The 18,031-nt window shown below is 44.8% G+C and overlaps 1 protein-coding gene across 1 annotated transcript; it reads left to right on the forward strand.

Annotated features, from left to right (window-relative positions):
• The first annotated feature begins 479 nt into the window (after window positions 1-479).
• LOC143300327 (transmembrane protein 64-like) lies at window positions 480-9,109 on the forward strand. The gene is made up of 3 exons (XM_076613928.1): window positions 480-1,264; window positions 8,210-8,371; window positions 8,984-9,109. Exons 1-3 carry the CDS (start codon window positions 611-613, stop codon window positions 9,107-9,109), a joined length of 942 nt encoding a protein of 313 aa, XP_076470043.1. The 5' UTR covers window positions 480-610.
• Window positions 9,110-18,031: the final 8,922 nt, after the last annotated feature.

Here is an 18,031-nt window from a genome sequence, read left to right on the forward strand (position 1 = left end):
AACAGAAAGACAAAGTGAGAGAGAGAGAAGGGGTTGGGGGGGTGGAGGGGGGGGTTGTTTGTGGAGCCGTTTTGGTCACAGGTGTAAACAAGCTGAAGGAGTAGGACGGCAATGAACTTGGGTCTAAACACAGCACCAGATACTGACGTGTGTGTGTGTGTGTGTGTGTGTGTGTGTGTGTGTGCAGTGCAGTGCAGGGCGGAGCATCAGTTGCTGACTGACGCCGCGGAGTAGCTCCCCCCCCCCTCCGCCCCCCTCCCCCAGCCAGAGAACAACGACGTGGCGCTCAGTACGGCACTGAGGAGGAGCCCTTGCCGTGGACAGCCAGCCATGACGCCGTGTGGCCACACACACAGGCACAGACACACACACACAGCGGGGCCACAGACAGAGACACAGACAACGGGACCACACAGTCACACAGACACACAGAGCTGCCACACACACACGCACGCACTGACAGCGGGGTCACACACACGTGGTCAGCCACAGCCGGCCCCTAGCCAGTGACGCTGGGCACTCAAGCAGTGGAGAGACAGGACTTGCAGCACACCAACCCCCTCCCCACGCCGCCCCCCCAGGTCCTGAGGACGTGGTGGTGACGGCCATCATGTTGATGGGGGCCTCTTCCCGCATGGACGACCTCTTCCTGCCCACGTCCTTCACGCCGTCGTCCCTGGCCCAGGAGCTGAGGGGGGACATGGAGCAGGACTCCGCACCCTCCCTCCCCCACCACTCCTCCTCCGCCCCCCACCCCCACCCCGAGGAGGGCACCACCCGGATCCTGATGGACGCCCTGGTGACCACGCCCACCCCCACCACCCGCTGGTACCAGGCCACCCTCACCTCCGTGCTGGTCACGCTGCTCGTGCTGGGCGGGGTGGCGCTGGGCCGCGGCTACATCCGCCTGGTGCTGCTGTGGCTGGAGGGGGCGGATGTCGGGGTGGGGGTGCTCATCTTCACCCTCCTCATCTTCATCATCTCCTTCCCGCTCTTTTGGGGCTACGCTCTGCTGCTGCTGGCTGCCGGATACCTGTACGGCAGCGTTCAGGGCCCGCTGCTCGTGCTGCTCTGCACGGCTCTGGCGCTGACGGCCGCCAACTCCCTGATGAGGTCCTGCTGCCGGCACGCCCTCATGGACCGCCTCTACAGCGCCAAGGTGCAGGCCATCCTGCAGCTGCTCAACTCCCCGCAGGGCATCAAGATCGTCGCCCTCACCCGCCTCACGCCCATCCCCTTCGGCCTGCAGAACGCACTGTTCTCGGTGAGTGTGACTTTACCGCCTTACTCTGTGCTCCTTTTATCAGTATATACAGTGCTAGAGCCTTGGGGGCTAGCTGGCCTTTGGGGAACCATCCCAACGCCGACTGTCCGAAAACCCTCTTGGCCGAGAGAGTGGGGATGTAACGCGGGCAAGACACTCTCCACTATAATCAAATTCTGGCTCAGATAGTCGCCGGGGACAGCAGTTACCTCCTCTGCTGTTCTGATGGTCATAATCGGACATGTTCTTGACATTTTTCAACAGTTTCCCAGTTGTCTGATTTTTGTGGTGGTGAGGGGTGGGGTGGCTGTGGAGGGGTCAGGTGTGTGTGTGGGGGGGGGGGGGGGGGGCGTGGGGGGGGGGGTCAGAACAGGCCACAGTGATTTCTATTGATGGAATCAAATGCCTCTTCAGACTCAATGAACACGAGTTTGCGATTAAAAGAAAGATTGTCTCTGAACAAACGGTCAGAAGAGTAAACATTATGATTCATTGTTGAGTAACTCTGTTTAAATCCAGCTTGTTGTTCACCTGTGGTTTACAATGCATGCATTTCAGAAATTTGTGATGAATGGTTCATCGAAATACTTTGCTGCTAATATCTGATAGTGAAACGCCTCTGTATTTGTTTGTATATTATTGATATTACCTTTCTCATAGAGTGGAAGAGTTCACACCATGTTTCAGGAAAATACCTGTATCAGACTGAGCAATTTAACACACACAAGAGAGAGAGAGAGAGAGAGAGAGAGAGAGAGAGAGAGAGAAGAAGAAGAAGTCCACAGTTTGTTCAGTCGTAGCTGTCAATAACTCTCCAACAATACGTTGGGACCTGCAGCTTCATGTCTCTACTTTTCTGAGTGCAGTGAGATCATGTTGACAAATGGTACGGTTCATAACTTGAAATTCTGTGACGTGGAATATGCTGTTACTTGAAATGCAGTGATGTCGAATATTTAAGGTTCAAGAACAAGTCGCCCGTTGAAATGATGTTTGGGGACTTTTAACAAGTATTCAAATTCACGCATTCCCAGAATTATTTTTTCATCTTTGACTCACGATATTAACATATCCAATAAATCATTTTCATTTCTCTTCTCATTGATTAGCGTAATTTATCATCTCTTTTTTCACTTATCTTTAAGTTAATACAATCTTTATCTGGCACTTTCTCGGTAAACCAGGTAGGCCTACTTTACTCCCATTACATCTACATTCCTCACCAGACCACGCTTTGGAGTTTATTTGGATCCACTCGGGCTAGTTTTCTTCATACAAGTTGTAAACTCTCTGATGCAGCCACTAAACACTGCTAGGGCTTCATTAACATTTACATCAGTTAATTCAAAACCCATTTTGTAATCATCATTGACTTCTACCCTTCATATATATATATATATATATATATATATATATATATATATTTAGGTTTACCCGGACTTTCTTGGGTCGACCACCGTTTTATTTTGTATATAAATTACACAATCAACTAAACAACATGGAAATAATCAAACCAATACTTGGCACTCCATAATAACTATGTCATAGTAATCAGTAGCATTTATGGAATAAGTACAACTTTTTTTTCTTTTTTCTTTTTTTTTAATAAACATTTTTATTCAAGTTTAACATTTAATGAATGCATATATACATACAGGCGGACATACAAAGATTGTATTTGTAATTATCAATAATATTATTTGTTATTATACATTATTTAAACTATAAAGCAGGAAAACAACAACACAACATTGTTTTTATACAGAAAAAAGCACAAATAAAGTCATATACACTGCATAAAAATGTTATAAAAAAAATGAAAGGAAAATAATTTTTAAAAAAAGAACAACGTTACATTCGTGGTTTTCATTCCTCCTCCTCCTCGTTGCCTTCGATCATTTTTATGTATGGGTACCATTTTCTAGAAAATGCTATGGACATCATTTCCATCGAGTGTATATATTTTTCGGTTTTGTATATGTTTCTTAGGTCTACCCTTCATATTTCATATGCAACCTTGACAATGTTGAGTTCTTCACTTGCACAGCATCGTCAGTACGTTTTGGCTAAATTCTCATCGGAATGTAGAGCAGGATATTCAAGGAGGAAGTTGTCGGACTCAGGTCATGTACACGCAGTTCACAATTGTCGCAGACCGATTGCACAAAATAAAGTCGTCATTCATACTACATCCGTTTCCGTGTGCGTGAGTATGGTGACGAAATAGAGATAGCTCAACAGAGAGAGAGAGAGAGAGAGAGAGAGAGGTAGGGGTAACAATGTGTGTGTGTGTGTCTGTGTGTGTGTGTGTGTGTGTGTGTGTGTGTGTCTGTGTGTCTGTCTGTCTGTCTGTGTACGTCTCTCTCTCTCTCTCTCTCTCTCTCTCTCTCTCTCTCTCTCTCTCTCTCTCTCTCTGTGTGTGTGTGTGTGTGTGTGTGTGTGTGTGTGTGTGTGTGTGTGTGTGTGTGTGTGTTTGTGTGAAGGGCTTTGTAAACATTATACAACTGTGAACAAAAATACGACCGTGAACGCAATAACAAATTATACCTAATTAGTTGCTATCTCTCTCTATATTTGATTGCCCTTATAAAGATACAGAGAACGCGTTCTCACAACGCTCCAGTCAGCACATTACGAAAGTAGGTATAAACAGCTTGGCTGCTCTGTAGCAGCTGGTGGTATGAAAGATTTTTTAAAACTAACTCTTGGTGTGTCAAAACGAACAACAAAATGTGCTTCATCTTCTGTCGCGTTTCATTTTTTTTTTTTTTTTTTTTTTTAATATGGATTTCTCTATTCCATTATTTATTTTCAACATTGTACATATCAGATCAGAGTCTCAAAACGTTCCTGGTGAACAAGCAAGATATACCCAATCTGAATCTCTTTGCACTCAATATTTGATATTTCAAATACGATTGAAGTGCAAAATGTCTTGTACTGACTAAACCTTTCACTTACTTGCATGACAGAGAGAGAGAGAGAGAGAGAGAGAGAGAGAGAGAGAGAGAGAGAGAGAGATGACGACCGGGGCACGACCTTCTTTGATACAGGGTGCTAGCTGTGACAAGTGGGTAGGCTACATTCCTTCAATCTGATAGCTGTGACTGATAGCGTTACAGTGACGTGCTGTATGGAAGTGTGCTGATTACTACGCACTGGATACGCTCGCAGACACACACGCACGAACGCACGCACGCACGCAAGCACGCGCGCGCGCACACACACACACACACACACACACACACACTTTCATTTACTGGTATGCGTACACAGTAATTCCCACCCCTCCTCCCCCTCCTCCCACTCGATTTTTTTCCTTCCCTCGTCTAATATCACTTACAGTGAAAAGACGTTAAACTAAAGAACGAACAAACACACACACACACACACACACACACACACACAAACACACACACACACACACACACACACACACACCTCACCCCCACATACGGCAACTGATGAAACAGATGAAAAAAGCTGTTAGAAATTTTTCTCTGAACGTCCAAATAACTTTAAATTCCATATATAACCTGTTTGGCTTTCAAGGACATTGCCACCGCCGCGTATGAAAATTGTTAAATGGGTGGGGGGAAAAGACCTACAAACAAAACACAATCAAACAAACAGGCAATCAAACAAACAGAAAGAACTGTGTGACCACATTAATGTTTTTCACCGTCAGAGGACCAGTTAACTCGTGAAGAAAAGCTTTAATGTTCTTCACCGTCAGAGGACCAGTTAACTCGTGAAGCAAAGCTTTAATGTTTTTCAACCGTCAGAGGACCAGTTAACTCGTGAAGCAAAGCTTTAATGTTCTTCACCGTCAGAAGACCAGTTAACTCGTGAAGCAAAGCTTTAATGTTTTTCACCGTCAGAGGACCAGTTAACTCGTGAAGCAAAGCTTTAATGTTTTTCACCGTCAGAGGACCAGTTAACTCGTGAAGCAAAGCTTTAATGTTCTTCACCGCCAGAGGACCAGTTAACTCGTGAAGCAAAGCTTTAATGTTCTTCACCGTCAGAAGACCAGTTAACTCGTGAAGCAAAGCTTTAATGTTTTTCACCGCCAGAAGACCAGTTAACTCGTGAAGCAAAGCTTTAATGTTTTTCAACCGTCAAGCGGACCAGTTAACTCGTGAAGCAAAGCTTTAATGTTTTTCACCGTCAGAGGACCAGTTAACTCGTGAAGCAAAGCTTTAATGTTCTTCACCGCCAGAGGATCAGTTAACTCGTGAAGCAAAGCTTTCTCCATTTTCAATATTGGCAATGTTGGCGGCAAGGTTCAATGATCTGTCCGCGTTACACTGTGCATTCCCTGACACTGAACACTGAAGTATCGACTTTCCGCAAAAAGCAATAGATGACGATTTAGATGATATCCTGTGGAAAGTTTTATGGCTTCATTGACACGTTATTAATTTGATAAGGTGTGGAAATAACAGTGGAGTGCCGTTGCCACCTTGTTTGAAAAATCGTGGACACACAAACTCACACACACACACACACACACACACACACACACACACACACACACACACACACACACACATCGCACTCTCGTAGTTTTATCCACTTCCTACATACTCTTAAGGGCATCCAGGAGTCATGACCTGGGTGCGGCCCGGCTCCCTGAGAGTGCAGAGTTAAGGGCCGAAACACCTGACCGAGGGGAGCTTCTTCTCTGAAGACCTTGTACTGTCCAGCTCTCCCTAGGCGAAAAGACACGAAAAGACACGCGAAAAGACACGAAAAGACACGCGAAAAGACACGGGAAAAGACACGAAAAGACACCGGAAAAGAATGTGAAAAGACATGAAAAGTCCTGGAATATCTATTCTGATGTCTTTTCAGATGTCTTTTCGTGTCTTTTAAGTAAGACACGAAAAGACGCGAAAAGATACGAAAACACGTCTGAAAAAACATGTGAAAAGACACTTTTCGTGTCATTTCGTGTCTTTTCGCATTTTCACATTCTTTTCGGATGTCTTTTCGCGTTTTCACATTTTTTTCATATGTCTTTTCGTGTCTTTTCGCGTCTTTTCGTGTCTTTTCGCGTCTTTTCGCGTCTTTTCGAGTTTTAGTGACACCGCTCCCTAGAGTTTCTTATCACTCACTCTCGACTATTTTGTGTGCATTTCACAGACACACTCTTTTCACGTAATTTTAGCCAGAGAGATGCTTCATATCAATGACGAAATCAAACGCCTTTTTATAATCAGTATGAGAGAGAAAGGCTCAGACTCACATATCCAGATAATTTGAGAGAGAGAGAGAGAGAGAGAGAGATACTCAAAAACTATTGCTCAAGGATAAAGATTTTAAGCATCGCCCAGTCTTCCAATCTGTCCTTGTGACAACAATAACAATAACAACATTAACGATAACGACACAAAAATAATAATTTTGTAAACACTGCAACATCCATAGCTCCTACAACGAAGAATGATCACCGCCATCATCATTAACATCGTAAAAGGTAATAAAACGAACGCATTCATCCATTCATATCCATACACATGCACACACTCTCTCCACCCAACACACACTCACACACACACACACACACACACACACACACACACACACACAGATGCACGTCACAGGGCATGGTGTGGCATAGCGAGGCGGCAAACGGTTCTCTCTCGTTATAGAGTGGTGACATCCGACACTTGTTTCTCACTGCGCGTCGCGGCAGTAATGGCACTGTGTATGTTCTTGTCTCTTTTTGTGCGTCACAGTGCAGTCTGTCTGTCTGTCTGTCTGTCTCTCTCTCTGTCTGCCTGTCTGTCTGTCAGTGTGTTCTATATGTTAATGGTGCCGCGATACCACAGCTGCCATTCAGTTGTCATCGGAAAGTAAAAGGAACTTTTGTTGCTGCCTGTCTCTGGTCTTTGTAACTATTTTTTCATATCCGCCCAACACCCTACTTATCTCTGTCTGTCTGTCTGTCTGTCTGTAACACACACTCCCTCGTGTCTCTCTCAATTTTTCTGGGTATTTTTTTCTTTTGGCCTGTATATCTGGTGTGCTCGTGTGTGTGTGTGTGTGTGTGTGTGTGTGTGTGTGTGTGTGTGTGTGTATGCGTGCGTGTGTGTGTGTGTGTGTGTGTGTGCGTGTGTGTGTGTGTGTGTGTGTGTATGCGTGTGTGTGTGTGTGTGTGTGTGTGTGTGAACATCTGTGACATGAAATAAGATACATACATTATTAATTATCTGCCCCTTCACGTCTCCTTCGTTTAGCGGAGGGAGAGATTGATTGATTGAGAGAGAGAGAGAGAGAGAGAGAGAGAGAGAGAGAGAGCGTGTGTGCATTCACTTCACAGGTATTCAGGAAGACTGTGATGATGACAATGACGATAACCATGACGATAACAGTGATGATGACTTTGATGTTGACAATGATGATAACTATGGTGATGACAGTGCTAATAATCATAGTGATGACCATGGTGAACACTATGATGATGACAATGATGATTCTTCTTCGTTCGTGGACTGCAACTCCCACGTCAACTCGTATGTACACGAGGGGCTTTTACGTGTATGACCGTTTTTACCCCGCCATGTAGGCAGCCATACTCCGTTTTCGGGGGGTACAATGATGATGACTGTGGTGATGACAGTGGCGATGACTTTGATGATGATTATGATGATGACAGTGATGATGACAATGATGATGGCTATGCTGATCACAGTGACAGTAATCATTGTAATGACCATGATGATGACTATGATGATGGTAATGATGATGACAGTGACGATAACCATGATGATCACTATGATGATGACTGTGATGATGACAATGATTATGACTATGATGATAACAGTGACGATAACCGTATTGTTGACATTGGTTATAATTATGATGATGACAATGATGATGACCATGATGATGACCATGATGATGACCATGATGATGACCATGATGACGACGATGTTGCAGCTGTCCGACATGAGGCAGGCAGGGTACGTGATGTCCTCAGTGCTGGGCATCAGCCCCATGGCCGGACTCTACTGCTACATGGGCTCCACCTTGCGGAGCATGGAGGACGTCCTCGGCGACACGTCGTCACAGCTTACTGGCTACCTCATCCTGGGGGGACAGGTCGGTCCTCATCCCCCCCATCCCCCCATCCTCCCATCCTCCCTCCCCTTTACATTACAGCAGAGGCAAGGACAGTTTGTCGATAGTCATTTAGACAGCGTGGATTGTGTTTCTCTAGGACAGTTTACAGTCGGGCCAACATTAAAGCGATAGCTGTATTACCAATGGTTCCCCTATTGCAATGGGAAAGCATTTACAGCTTAGTCTTTTGTGAAGGACTGTGACTCAAACTAGAAAGCAAAATTGCACTGGCTCTTAGTGCTGCAGCTTTGGGGGCTAGTTGGCCTTTGCGAACCATCCCAACGCCGACTGCCCTAAAACCCTCTTGGCAGAGAGAATGGGGGTGTAACTTGGGCAAGACACTCTCCACTATAATCAAATTCTAGCCCAGATAGTCGGGACAGCAGTTACTTCCTCTGCTGTTCTGATGGTCACAGGGGAACATGACTGACTATCATACATACAGGACAGGGCGGATAGCAGCAGTTCTCTATAAGGCAGGAAACTTTTTAATTCCTTATTTTTTTTTCATTCTCAGCCACCATCTTTCTCATCAAAGCTGCAGTAGAGATTGTTTAGGATTTCTGCAGATTCATGGTGTTGATGTTTCAGATGGTGTTTACGGCACTACTGGCCTGTTTCGTGGTGCGCAAGGCGCGGGGAGAGCTGAAGAAAGCCATGGAACAGTCCACTGCAGCCACCCCACCACCTGACTCCTCTTGTGTGGTCATGGACTGACCCACTCTGAACTGCACCCTCACTCCTTGACCCCCCCCCCACCCCCACCCCCCCCTCTGTGTGGTCATGGACTGACCCACTGTGAACTGCACCCTCACTCCCTGACCCTGCCCCCCCCCCCCCCCCCCTGTGTGGTGATGGACTGACCCACTCTGAACTGCACCCTCACTCTCTGACCCTGCCCCCCCCCAGCCCCCCTCCCACCCCCCAGCCCCCCTCCCCCCCCACTGTACGACGTCCCGTGACGGAAATGATGTCAGATACACGGAGTGGATCTCAGACATGGGCTGTTGGGCACCCCAAAGGTCAGTGGGTCATCCAGTGGGTCATGGGTCATCCCAAAGGTCAGTGGGTCATGGGTCATCTCAAAGGTCAGTGGGTCATCAAGTGGGTTGTGGGTCATCCCAAAGGTCAGTGGGTCATCCAGTGAGTCATGGGTCATCCCAAAAGTCAGTGGGTCATCAAGTGGGTTGTGGGTCATCCCAAAGGTCAGTGGGTCATCCAGTGGGTCATGGGTCATCCCAAAGGTCAGTGGGTCATCCCAAAGGTCAGTGGGTCATCAAGTGGGTTGTGGGTCATCCCAAAGGTCAGTGGGTCATCAAGTGGGTTGTGGGTCATCCCAAAGGTCAGTGGGTCATGGGTCATCCCAAGGGTCACCAGGTCACTTAAGCTGTCCAAGGGAGAGGAGCTGACTCGCCAAGGACAGTACAGGACTCACTGTCGGTTGTGCGGTAAGGAATCGGGCATGATATAATTCCTCATGCCTGAGGGGCTCATTCTCGTCCATGTGTGCACACACAACACATGTCACGTGTGCCCGAGGGGATGGTTGTGGCGGTGTGAGTCACACACAGTGTTTGTGGGGTTGACATGGGACAGGTGTTAAGACATGGTGTGTTAACGTTGGACAGGTGTTATTATCACAAGGTGCGTTGACATGGGACAAGTATTGTGCCAAGATGTGTTGACATGGAGCAGGTGTTCTGACAAGGTGTGCTTAATTAAGGTGTGACACGGCCATGGCAAGCAGTACGGTGTGTGTGTGTGTGTATGTGTGTGTGTGTGTGTGTGTGTCCTGAAGCAGACCGGATGTACAGGACCCCAGGACTGTTCCAAGTGCGCCAAACTGGGGCGCACCAAAGGGAGAAAGAACTGTTGCTGGCTCATTAATTTTACCATGTCGTCCACTGGTGTAGAATTGAACCGTGTACCCTCAGTCAGTGCACTGTGGCCTCCTGTGTGACCACGAAATTGTGATAGCTGGAAAACATTGTCTTCTCGTGAGAGTGGGCCCCCCAAAAAAAGTTAGAAAGATGTACTTTTGACAAGAGACAACATTATAAATGATGGACTGCCTCTGACAATGACCAAGAGTCCTGCGACATAGACCGGTGTCTTCCCGTGTCCCAAAACCCCAACCAGTCAGGTCATGGCCTTTTTTCTCTCCACCCTGCCATCCCCATTATCATGTTCTGCAGCAACGACTGGTGGACGGAGGTGGTGTGTGTATCTGTTGGACTGTGATGGTTTTTTTATGCAGCATTACGGGTCATTCATTGGATGTACTGTGCATCGCTACATTGGTGCTTGTTTAATATTTGTATTTGTATTTCTTTTTTATCACAACAGATTTCTCAGTGTGAAATTCGGGCTGCTCCCCCCAGGGAGAGCGCGTCGCTACACTACAGCGCCACCCTTTTTTTTTGTATTTTTTCCTGCGTGCAGTTTTATTTGTTTTTCCTATCGAAGTAGATTTTTCTACAGAATTTTGCCAGGAACAACCCTTTTGTTGTCGTGGGTTCTTTTACGTGCGCTAGGTGCATGCTGCACACGGGACCTCGGTTTATCGTCTCATCCGAATGACTAGCGTCCAGACCACCACTCAAGGTCTAGTGGAGGGGGAGAAAACATCAGCGGCTGAAACGTGATTCGAACCAGCGCGCTTAGATTCTCTCGCTTCCTAGGAGGACGCGTTACCTCTAGGCCATCACTCCACTAACTCTGTTGTCTTTTCTTCTTGTCTTTTTTTGTTCTTTGTTGACAACTGCAAGAAGTAACTGGGGTTTTTGACGATTTGCCTTTGGTCAGAGATTGTACATACTTTTGGAGTGGTCTGTATATTGTTGGGCAGTTAACATGAACTGTGGGTTGTTGTACAGTGCGGTACTCATTTAAATGTATCATTTTTGTTGCACTGTAGTGCAGCAGATGTTCTGGTGAATAATTGAAACCGCTCTTTCCAACCTGTCGGCACCTGGGAACGTGTGAAACTGAGGGCTTTTCCCGTTACACTGTGTGACTGGTCATGTGAAACTATGAGCTTTTTTTTTTCTTTACACTGTGTGACTGGTCATGTGAAACTATGAGCTTTTTTTTTCTTTACACTGTGTGACTGGTCATGTGAAACTAGGAGCTTTTTTTTCTTTACACTGTGTGACTGGTCATGTGAAACTGAGTTTTTTTTCTTTACACTGTGTGACTAGTCATGTGAAACTGAGTTTTTTTTCTTTACACTGTGTGACTAGTCATGTGAAACTGAGGTTTTTTTCTTTACACTGTGTGACTGGTCATGTGAAACTGAGTTTTTTTCTTTACACTGTGTGACTAGTCATGTGAAACTGAGTTTTTTTCTTTACACTGTGTGACTGGTCATGTGAAACTGAGTTTTTTTCTTTACACTGTGTGACTAGTCTTGTGAAACTGAGTTGTTTTTTTCTTTACACTGTGTGACTAGTCATGTGAAACTGAGTTTTTTTCTTTACACTTAGTGACTAGTCATGTGAAACTGAGTTTTTTTTCTTTACACTTAGTGACTAGTCATGTGAAACTGAATTTTTTTCTTTACACTGTGTGACTAGTCATGTGAAACTGAGTTTTTTTCTTTACACTGTGTGACTAGTCATGTGAAACTATGAGTTTTTTTTCTTTACACTGTGTGACTAGTCATGTGAAACTGAGAGCTTTTCCGTTTTACACTGATTGACTGGTCATGTAAATCTTGTTGGCCGCGTGAGATGTGAATATTTTTCATTGTATGAGATGGGGGAATCGCTGAGACGTGTTCATTACTTGTGCCTGAAACTCTGCAATAGTTACGATACGACGCAGCAGTTTTTATGCTTCAGAAAGACATTTTGACATGACATGTTGCGGTATTTGTCATTGCAACTGATATGAACAGTGACATATTGCAATTATATATATATATATATATATATATAGAGAGAGAGAGAGAGAGAGAGAGAGAGAGATGGATGTATATTGCAGTTGATTAGTCTTTATTGCATATATTGTGATAACTGTATCTGTTGTTTAGTGTAGCGAGTTTACAATCGCTAAAACTTGATCGTCGCAAAAATCCTTTTTTTCTTTTTTTTTTTTCTTTATTTTTTTTTATAAGAATCATGATATTACTATCACTGTTATTGTAATGAACCGCTGTGGAGAAATGTTTTACGATGGCAACAGTATTATGCATATCAGCTATGCCACCACCATGACGTCACGCCTGTTGGGTGACAAGAGATGTTCACTGTGTGACATCCATGCACACACCCCCCCCTCCACACACACACACACACACACACACACCCGACGCTCTCACAACCCCCTGCAGAATGGAGAGGTGTGTGCATGACGTCAGGGCCAGGAAATTGTGCACGCGAGGCCAGTGGACCACACATGACGTCAGAACAGGGGCCAGGTGTGCCATGCGTCATGTGCGTCATCAATCACAATAAACTGGGGGAGCTGAAACCTGTTAGAGCACACCACATATGACGTCAGAAACGAACTGATTTAATTTGATTGTGTGATAACCAAGCGATATGATGTGACGTATGTGTGTGGTATTTTAGGGCGATATGATGTGACGTATGTGTGTCGTATTTTAGGGCGATATGATGTGACGTATGTATGTCGTATTTTAGGGCGATATGATGTGACGTGTGTGTAGTATTCTGAGGTGATATGATGTGACGTGTGTGTAGTATTTTGAGGTGATATGATGTGACGTGTGTGGCATATTAGGACGATATGATGTGACGTGTGTGTAGTATTTTGAGGTGATATGATGTGACATGTGTGGTATTTTAGGACGATATGATGTGACGTGTGTGTAGTATTTTGAGGTGATATGATGTAACATGTGTGGCATTTTAGGACGATATGATGTGACGTGTGTGTAGTATTTTGAGGTGATATGATGTGACGTGTGTGGCATTTTAGGACGATATGATGTGACGTGCGTGTAGTATTTTGAGGTGATATGATGTGACATGTGTGGCATTTTAGGGCGATATGATGTGACGTGTGTGTAGTATTTTGAGGTGATATGATGTGACATGCGTTGCATTTTAGGACGATATGATGGGACGTGTGTGTAGTATTTTGAGGTGATATGATGTGACATGTGTGGCATTTTAGGACGATATGATGTGACGTGTGTGTAGTATTTTGAGGTGATATGATGTGACATGTGTGTAGTATTTTGAGGTGATATGATGTGACATGTGTGGCATTTTAGGGTGATATAATGTGACGTGTGTGTGGTATTTTAGGACGATATGATGTGACGTGTGTGTGGTATTTTAGGACGATATGATGTGACGTGTGTAGTATTTCAGGGCGATATGATGTGACGTGTGTGGTATTTTAGGGCGATATGATGTGACGTGTGTGTGGTATTTTAGGACGATATAATGTGACGTGTGTGTGGTATTTTAGGACGATATGATGTGACGTGTGTGGTATTTTAGGGCGATATGATGTGACGTGTGTGTGGTATTTTAGGACGATATGATGTGACGTGTGTGTAGTATTTTAGGGTGATATGATGTGACGTGTGTGGTATTTTAGGGCGATATGATGTGACGTGTGTGTGGTATTTTGAGGTGATATGATGTGACATGTGTGGCATTTTAGGGCAATTTGAAGTGATAAGTGTGTGGTATTTTATGGTGAAATGATGTGACGTATGTGTGTGTGTGGGTGGTATTTTATGGTGATATGATGTGACGTGTGTGTGGTATTTTAGGGCACACACACGTGTGTGTATGTGTGTGTGTGTGTGTGGTATTTTAAGGCGATAATATATGATGTGACGTATTAGTGATGTAAGACAATATGATGTGATGTGTGTATGGGATTATGTAACGATGCGTGGTATTATACTGTTAACAAAATGATGTGACGCGCGCGCGAGTGTGTGTGTGTGTGTGTGTGTGTGTGTGTGTGTGTGTGTGGTAATGAAGCACGTGGCACACATCGTCTTTGCTGTCTCAAGGGTCAGTCAGTTGTCTGACGTCAAGTTGCAGTGATGTGAGGTGGTGTGAGATATTACCCGCTTGCAAATATATTTATAATCATGTCTAAAAATGATCTACCGATTGCAGTTGGCGCCACTGGTGACGTCACTGACAACAGCTATCACATGCTAGTCACACAACGAGTCCCATGAGAGTGTCATGTCACTGACAACAGCTGTCACGTGTTAGTCACACAACGAGTCCCATGACAGTGTCATGTCACTGACAACGACTGTCACGTGTTAGTCACACAACGAGTCCCATGACAGTGTCATGTCACTGACAACGACTGTCACATGTTAGTCACACAACGAGTCCCATGACAGTGTCATGTCACTGACAACGACTGTCACATGTTAGTCACACAACGAGTCCCATGACAGTGTCATGTCACTGACAACGACTGTCACATGTTAGTCACACAACGAGTCCCATGACACTGTCATGTCACTGACAACGACTGTCACATGTTAGTCACACAACGAGTCCCATGACACTGTCATGTCACTGACAACGACTGTCACATGTTAGTCACACAACGAGTCCCATGACACTGTCATGTCACTGACAACAACTGTCACATGTTAGTCACACAACGAGTCCCATGACACTGTCATGTCACTGACAACAACTGTCACATGTTAGTCACACAACGAGTCCCATGACAGTGTCATGTCACTGACAACAACTGCCACGTGTTAGTCATACAACGAGTCCCATGACAGTGTCAGTCAACCAGACTGAAAATCGCATGGCTGTTACAGAATGGAAATCAGCGAGTCCACAATCGACTGACATCATCAGGCCCACCACAGACTTGATTCCACAGTTTACAAGATATTGAACTCTAGATTCTTCTTCCTGAACACGCTAGATTGCATAAACAGAAATCCAAAAGCCAGGAAGGAGCCCATTGAAATCTAGGTCAGCTACAGTCGTTCATTTTATTTCATTTCACCATATCTTGTCTTATTTTGTCTGATTTAGTTTTAGACGACACGTTTACTTTTTATCTTCACATTTGAAAACATATCTTTTTTTTTTTAAGTCTTTAAAAAAAAAAAAAACACTTTATTTTGACACACCTGGAACTGGTTCTTTTTTTTCTTTTTTCTTTTTATCTGGGCATTGCATTCTTTATCTGCTTTTATATGTTGTTTAAGATTCTTTAATTTTGTTTTATGTCATCCTTTTTTTCTTTTTCTTTTTATCTCGATTCTAGTGATATTCATAATTTTCTTATATAAAATGTATCATCATATCATGGCCTGGCTTCGCTGACGAAGATCTAGGAAGGGCGTTGTCCACGTCTGATGCAAGCACGCTCATGGCTGACGAGGCCAATGCGGGAAAAGCAGAGTCGGCCGCAGCGGTTGCAAGGGAAAGTCTGGTCTGGGTTCGCGGCTGCAGCGTCGTGGTTCTTCCTCCTTCTGCGTTTGTCCTCAAGGCTGGCCCTGCGGTTGTTTTCGAAGGAGGAGACAGCTTGGTGGATGGTGCGTCGCCAGGTCTCTCGATCAGCGGCTACTGCGGACCACTGGCGATGGTCAATGTGACAGGCACCGAGAGCTTTCTTCAAGGAGTCTTTGTATCTCTTCTTGGGTGCTCCTCTGTCACGGTGGCCAGTGGACAGTTCGCCATACAGCGCGATCTTGGGCAGGCGGTGGTCCTCCATCCTGGACACGTGCCCTGCCCAACGTAGCTGGGTCTTTAGCAGCACTGCCTCGATGCTGATAGTCTTTGCCTGCTCTAGGACCTCGACAAAAATGTATAAAATGTATAACATTCTTTTATTTTGTACCATATAAGTTTTCATTGTATTTTGTCGATCTTTGGTATTGTATTCACTCTAAAACATATTGATGGTTTGTTTTATTTTGTCTTTTTTTATATTTAGCTTCTTTTTTTTTCTTCTTTTTTTTGTGCTTTTTTTTGGTCAGTAATATTTTGAAATACAGTTCAGACAGACATATATTTATGCTCTGATACCCCACGCATAAATGCATACACGCACACGCGCGCGGGCAGACGCACACACGTGCAGCCAGTGTCTGTGCTGACAGACTGAGGAAGTGCTCTGTTCAGTGATGCTCTCTCTCTCTCTCTCTCTCTCTCTCTCTCTCTCTCTCTCTCTCTCTCTCTCTCTTGCCACCCACTCCCCTTTTCACTATCTCTTCATTCTTTCTGCATTTTCTTTTTTTTTTCCGCACTGCACAAGTACTCAGTATTTCCTGTAAGGGCTTTGTGGAAATCTGTATTTCTTTAGGTTTTTTGTTTTTTGTTTTTTAAAAAAAAATTTTGTTGTTTTTTTTCTTGAAATTATGGTCATGTATTTAGCATGTTTTGACTGACTTTCTTTTATATTTTTTGCCATTGTTGTAGATTTTTTTTAATGTTTTTTTTTTCTTCCTGTATTTTCTACACTTATTTCGTTTTCCCTTTCTTACTTGGACAGGACGAACACAAGCCATCATATGCTTTCTCCTTTTCCTCGGTGAAAAAAACGTATCGGTTTTTTTTTCTTCTGTCTCTTGTCTGTCTGCATGCGCAATGTTCTGTGAAATTCTGTTTTTGTTTTTCTGTCAATGAATCGGACGCAAACTCTCTGTCTTGTGTGTGTGTGTGTGTGTGTGTGTGTGTGTGTATGTGTGTGTGTGTGTCTGTGTGTGTGTATGTGTATGTGTGTGTGTGTGTGTGTGTGTGTGTGTGTGTGTGAGTGAGTGAGGGGGGTGCGTGCATGCGTACTTGGATGAGTACATGCTTGCTGACGTAACTATAAGACAACAACAACAACAACAACAAAAAACTAAGATTTTGAAGAGGTGGACATAATTTTCAGGTTTTGATATCAAGACAAGGAAAAACACTTCCGGGAGACAGACAATCTGGTGGAGATGAATTTCGGTTGAGGCAGAGGAAGGCTGTACAACATTGCTGTTATGTAAGTTGATGACAGGGTTCTTGGGTACATCGTTATCAGTGAGGGCAGTGATCACAATGCTGACCGTCAGCACCACACCACCCTCCTTCCTTTCCCCACTGCTGTGTGGGTGTGTGGGCGGGGCTTTACATGGTTCCCACAGACCTAGTGGGGGTTGTGAGGTCCGGCTGTAGTGAGCGGTGAAAAAAACACATCGTGAACAAATCACTGAAGACACACGGAGACACACCGTGACCCAATCACACAACACGGACATGTGAAGACACATGGTGACCCAATCACACAACACGGACATGTGAAGACACATGGTGACCCAATCACACAACACGGACATGTGAAGACACACCGTGACCTAATCACACAACACGGACATGTGAAGACACATGGTGACCATTTCACACAACACGGACACATGAAGACATACCGTGACCCAATCACACAACACGGACACATGAAGACACACCGTGACCCAATCACACAACATGGACATGTGAAGACACATGGTGACCATTTCACACAACACGGACACATGAAGACATACCGTGATCCAATCACACAACACGGACACATGAAGACATACCGTGACCCAATCACACAACACGGACACATGAAGACATACCATGACCCAACCACACAACACGGACGCGTGGAGACACACCGTGACCCAATCACACAACA

This window comes from Babylonia areolata, chromosome 26 (genome assembly GCF_041734735.1).
Source record: "Babylonia areolata isolate BAREFJ2019XMU chromosome 26, ASM4173473v1, whole genome shotgun sequence".
NCBI classification, from domain to species: domain Eukaryota; kingdom Metazoa; phylum Mollusca; class Gastropoda; order Neogastropoda; family Buccinidae; genus Babylonia; species Babylonia areolata.

Bases quoted from the DNA above. Each gene is read 5' to 3' on its own strand.
- LOC143300327 (XM_076613928.1), top strand. From the start codon at position 611: ATGTTGATGGGGGCCTCTTCCCGCATGGACGACCTCTTCCTGCCCACG. The intron at 1,265-8,209 runs GTGAGTGTGACT...ACGATGTTGCAG, and splicing joins TGCAGAACGCACTGTTCTCG to CTGTCCGACATGAGGCAGGC. The intron at 8,372-8,983 runs GTCGGTCCTCAT...TTGATGTTTCAG, and splicing joins ACCTCATCCTGGGGGGACAG to ATGGTGTTTACGGCACTACT.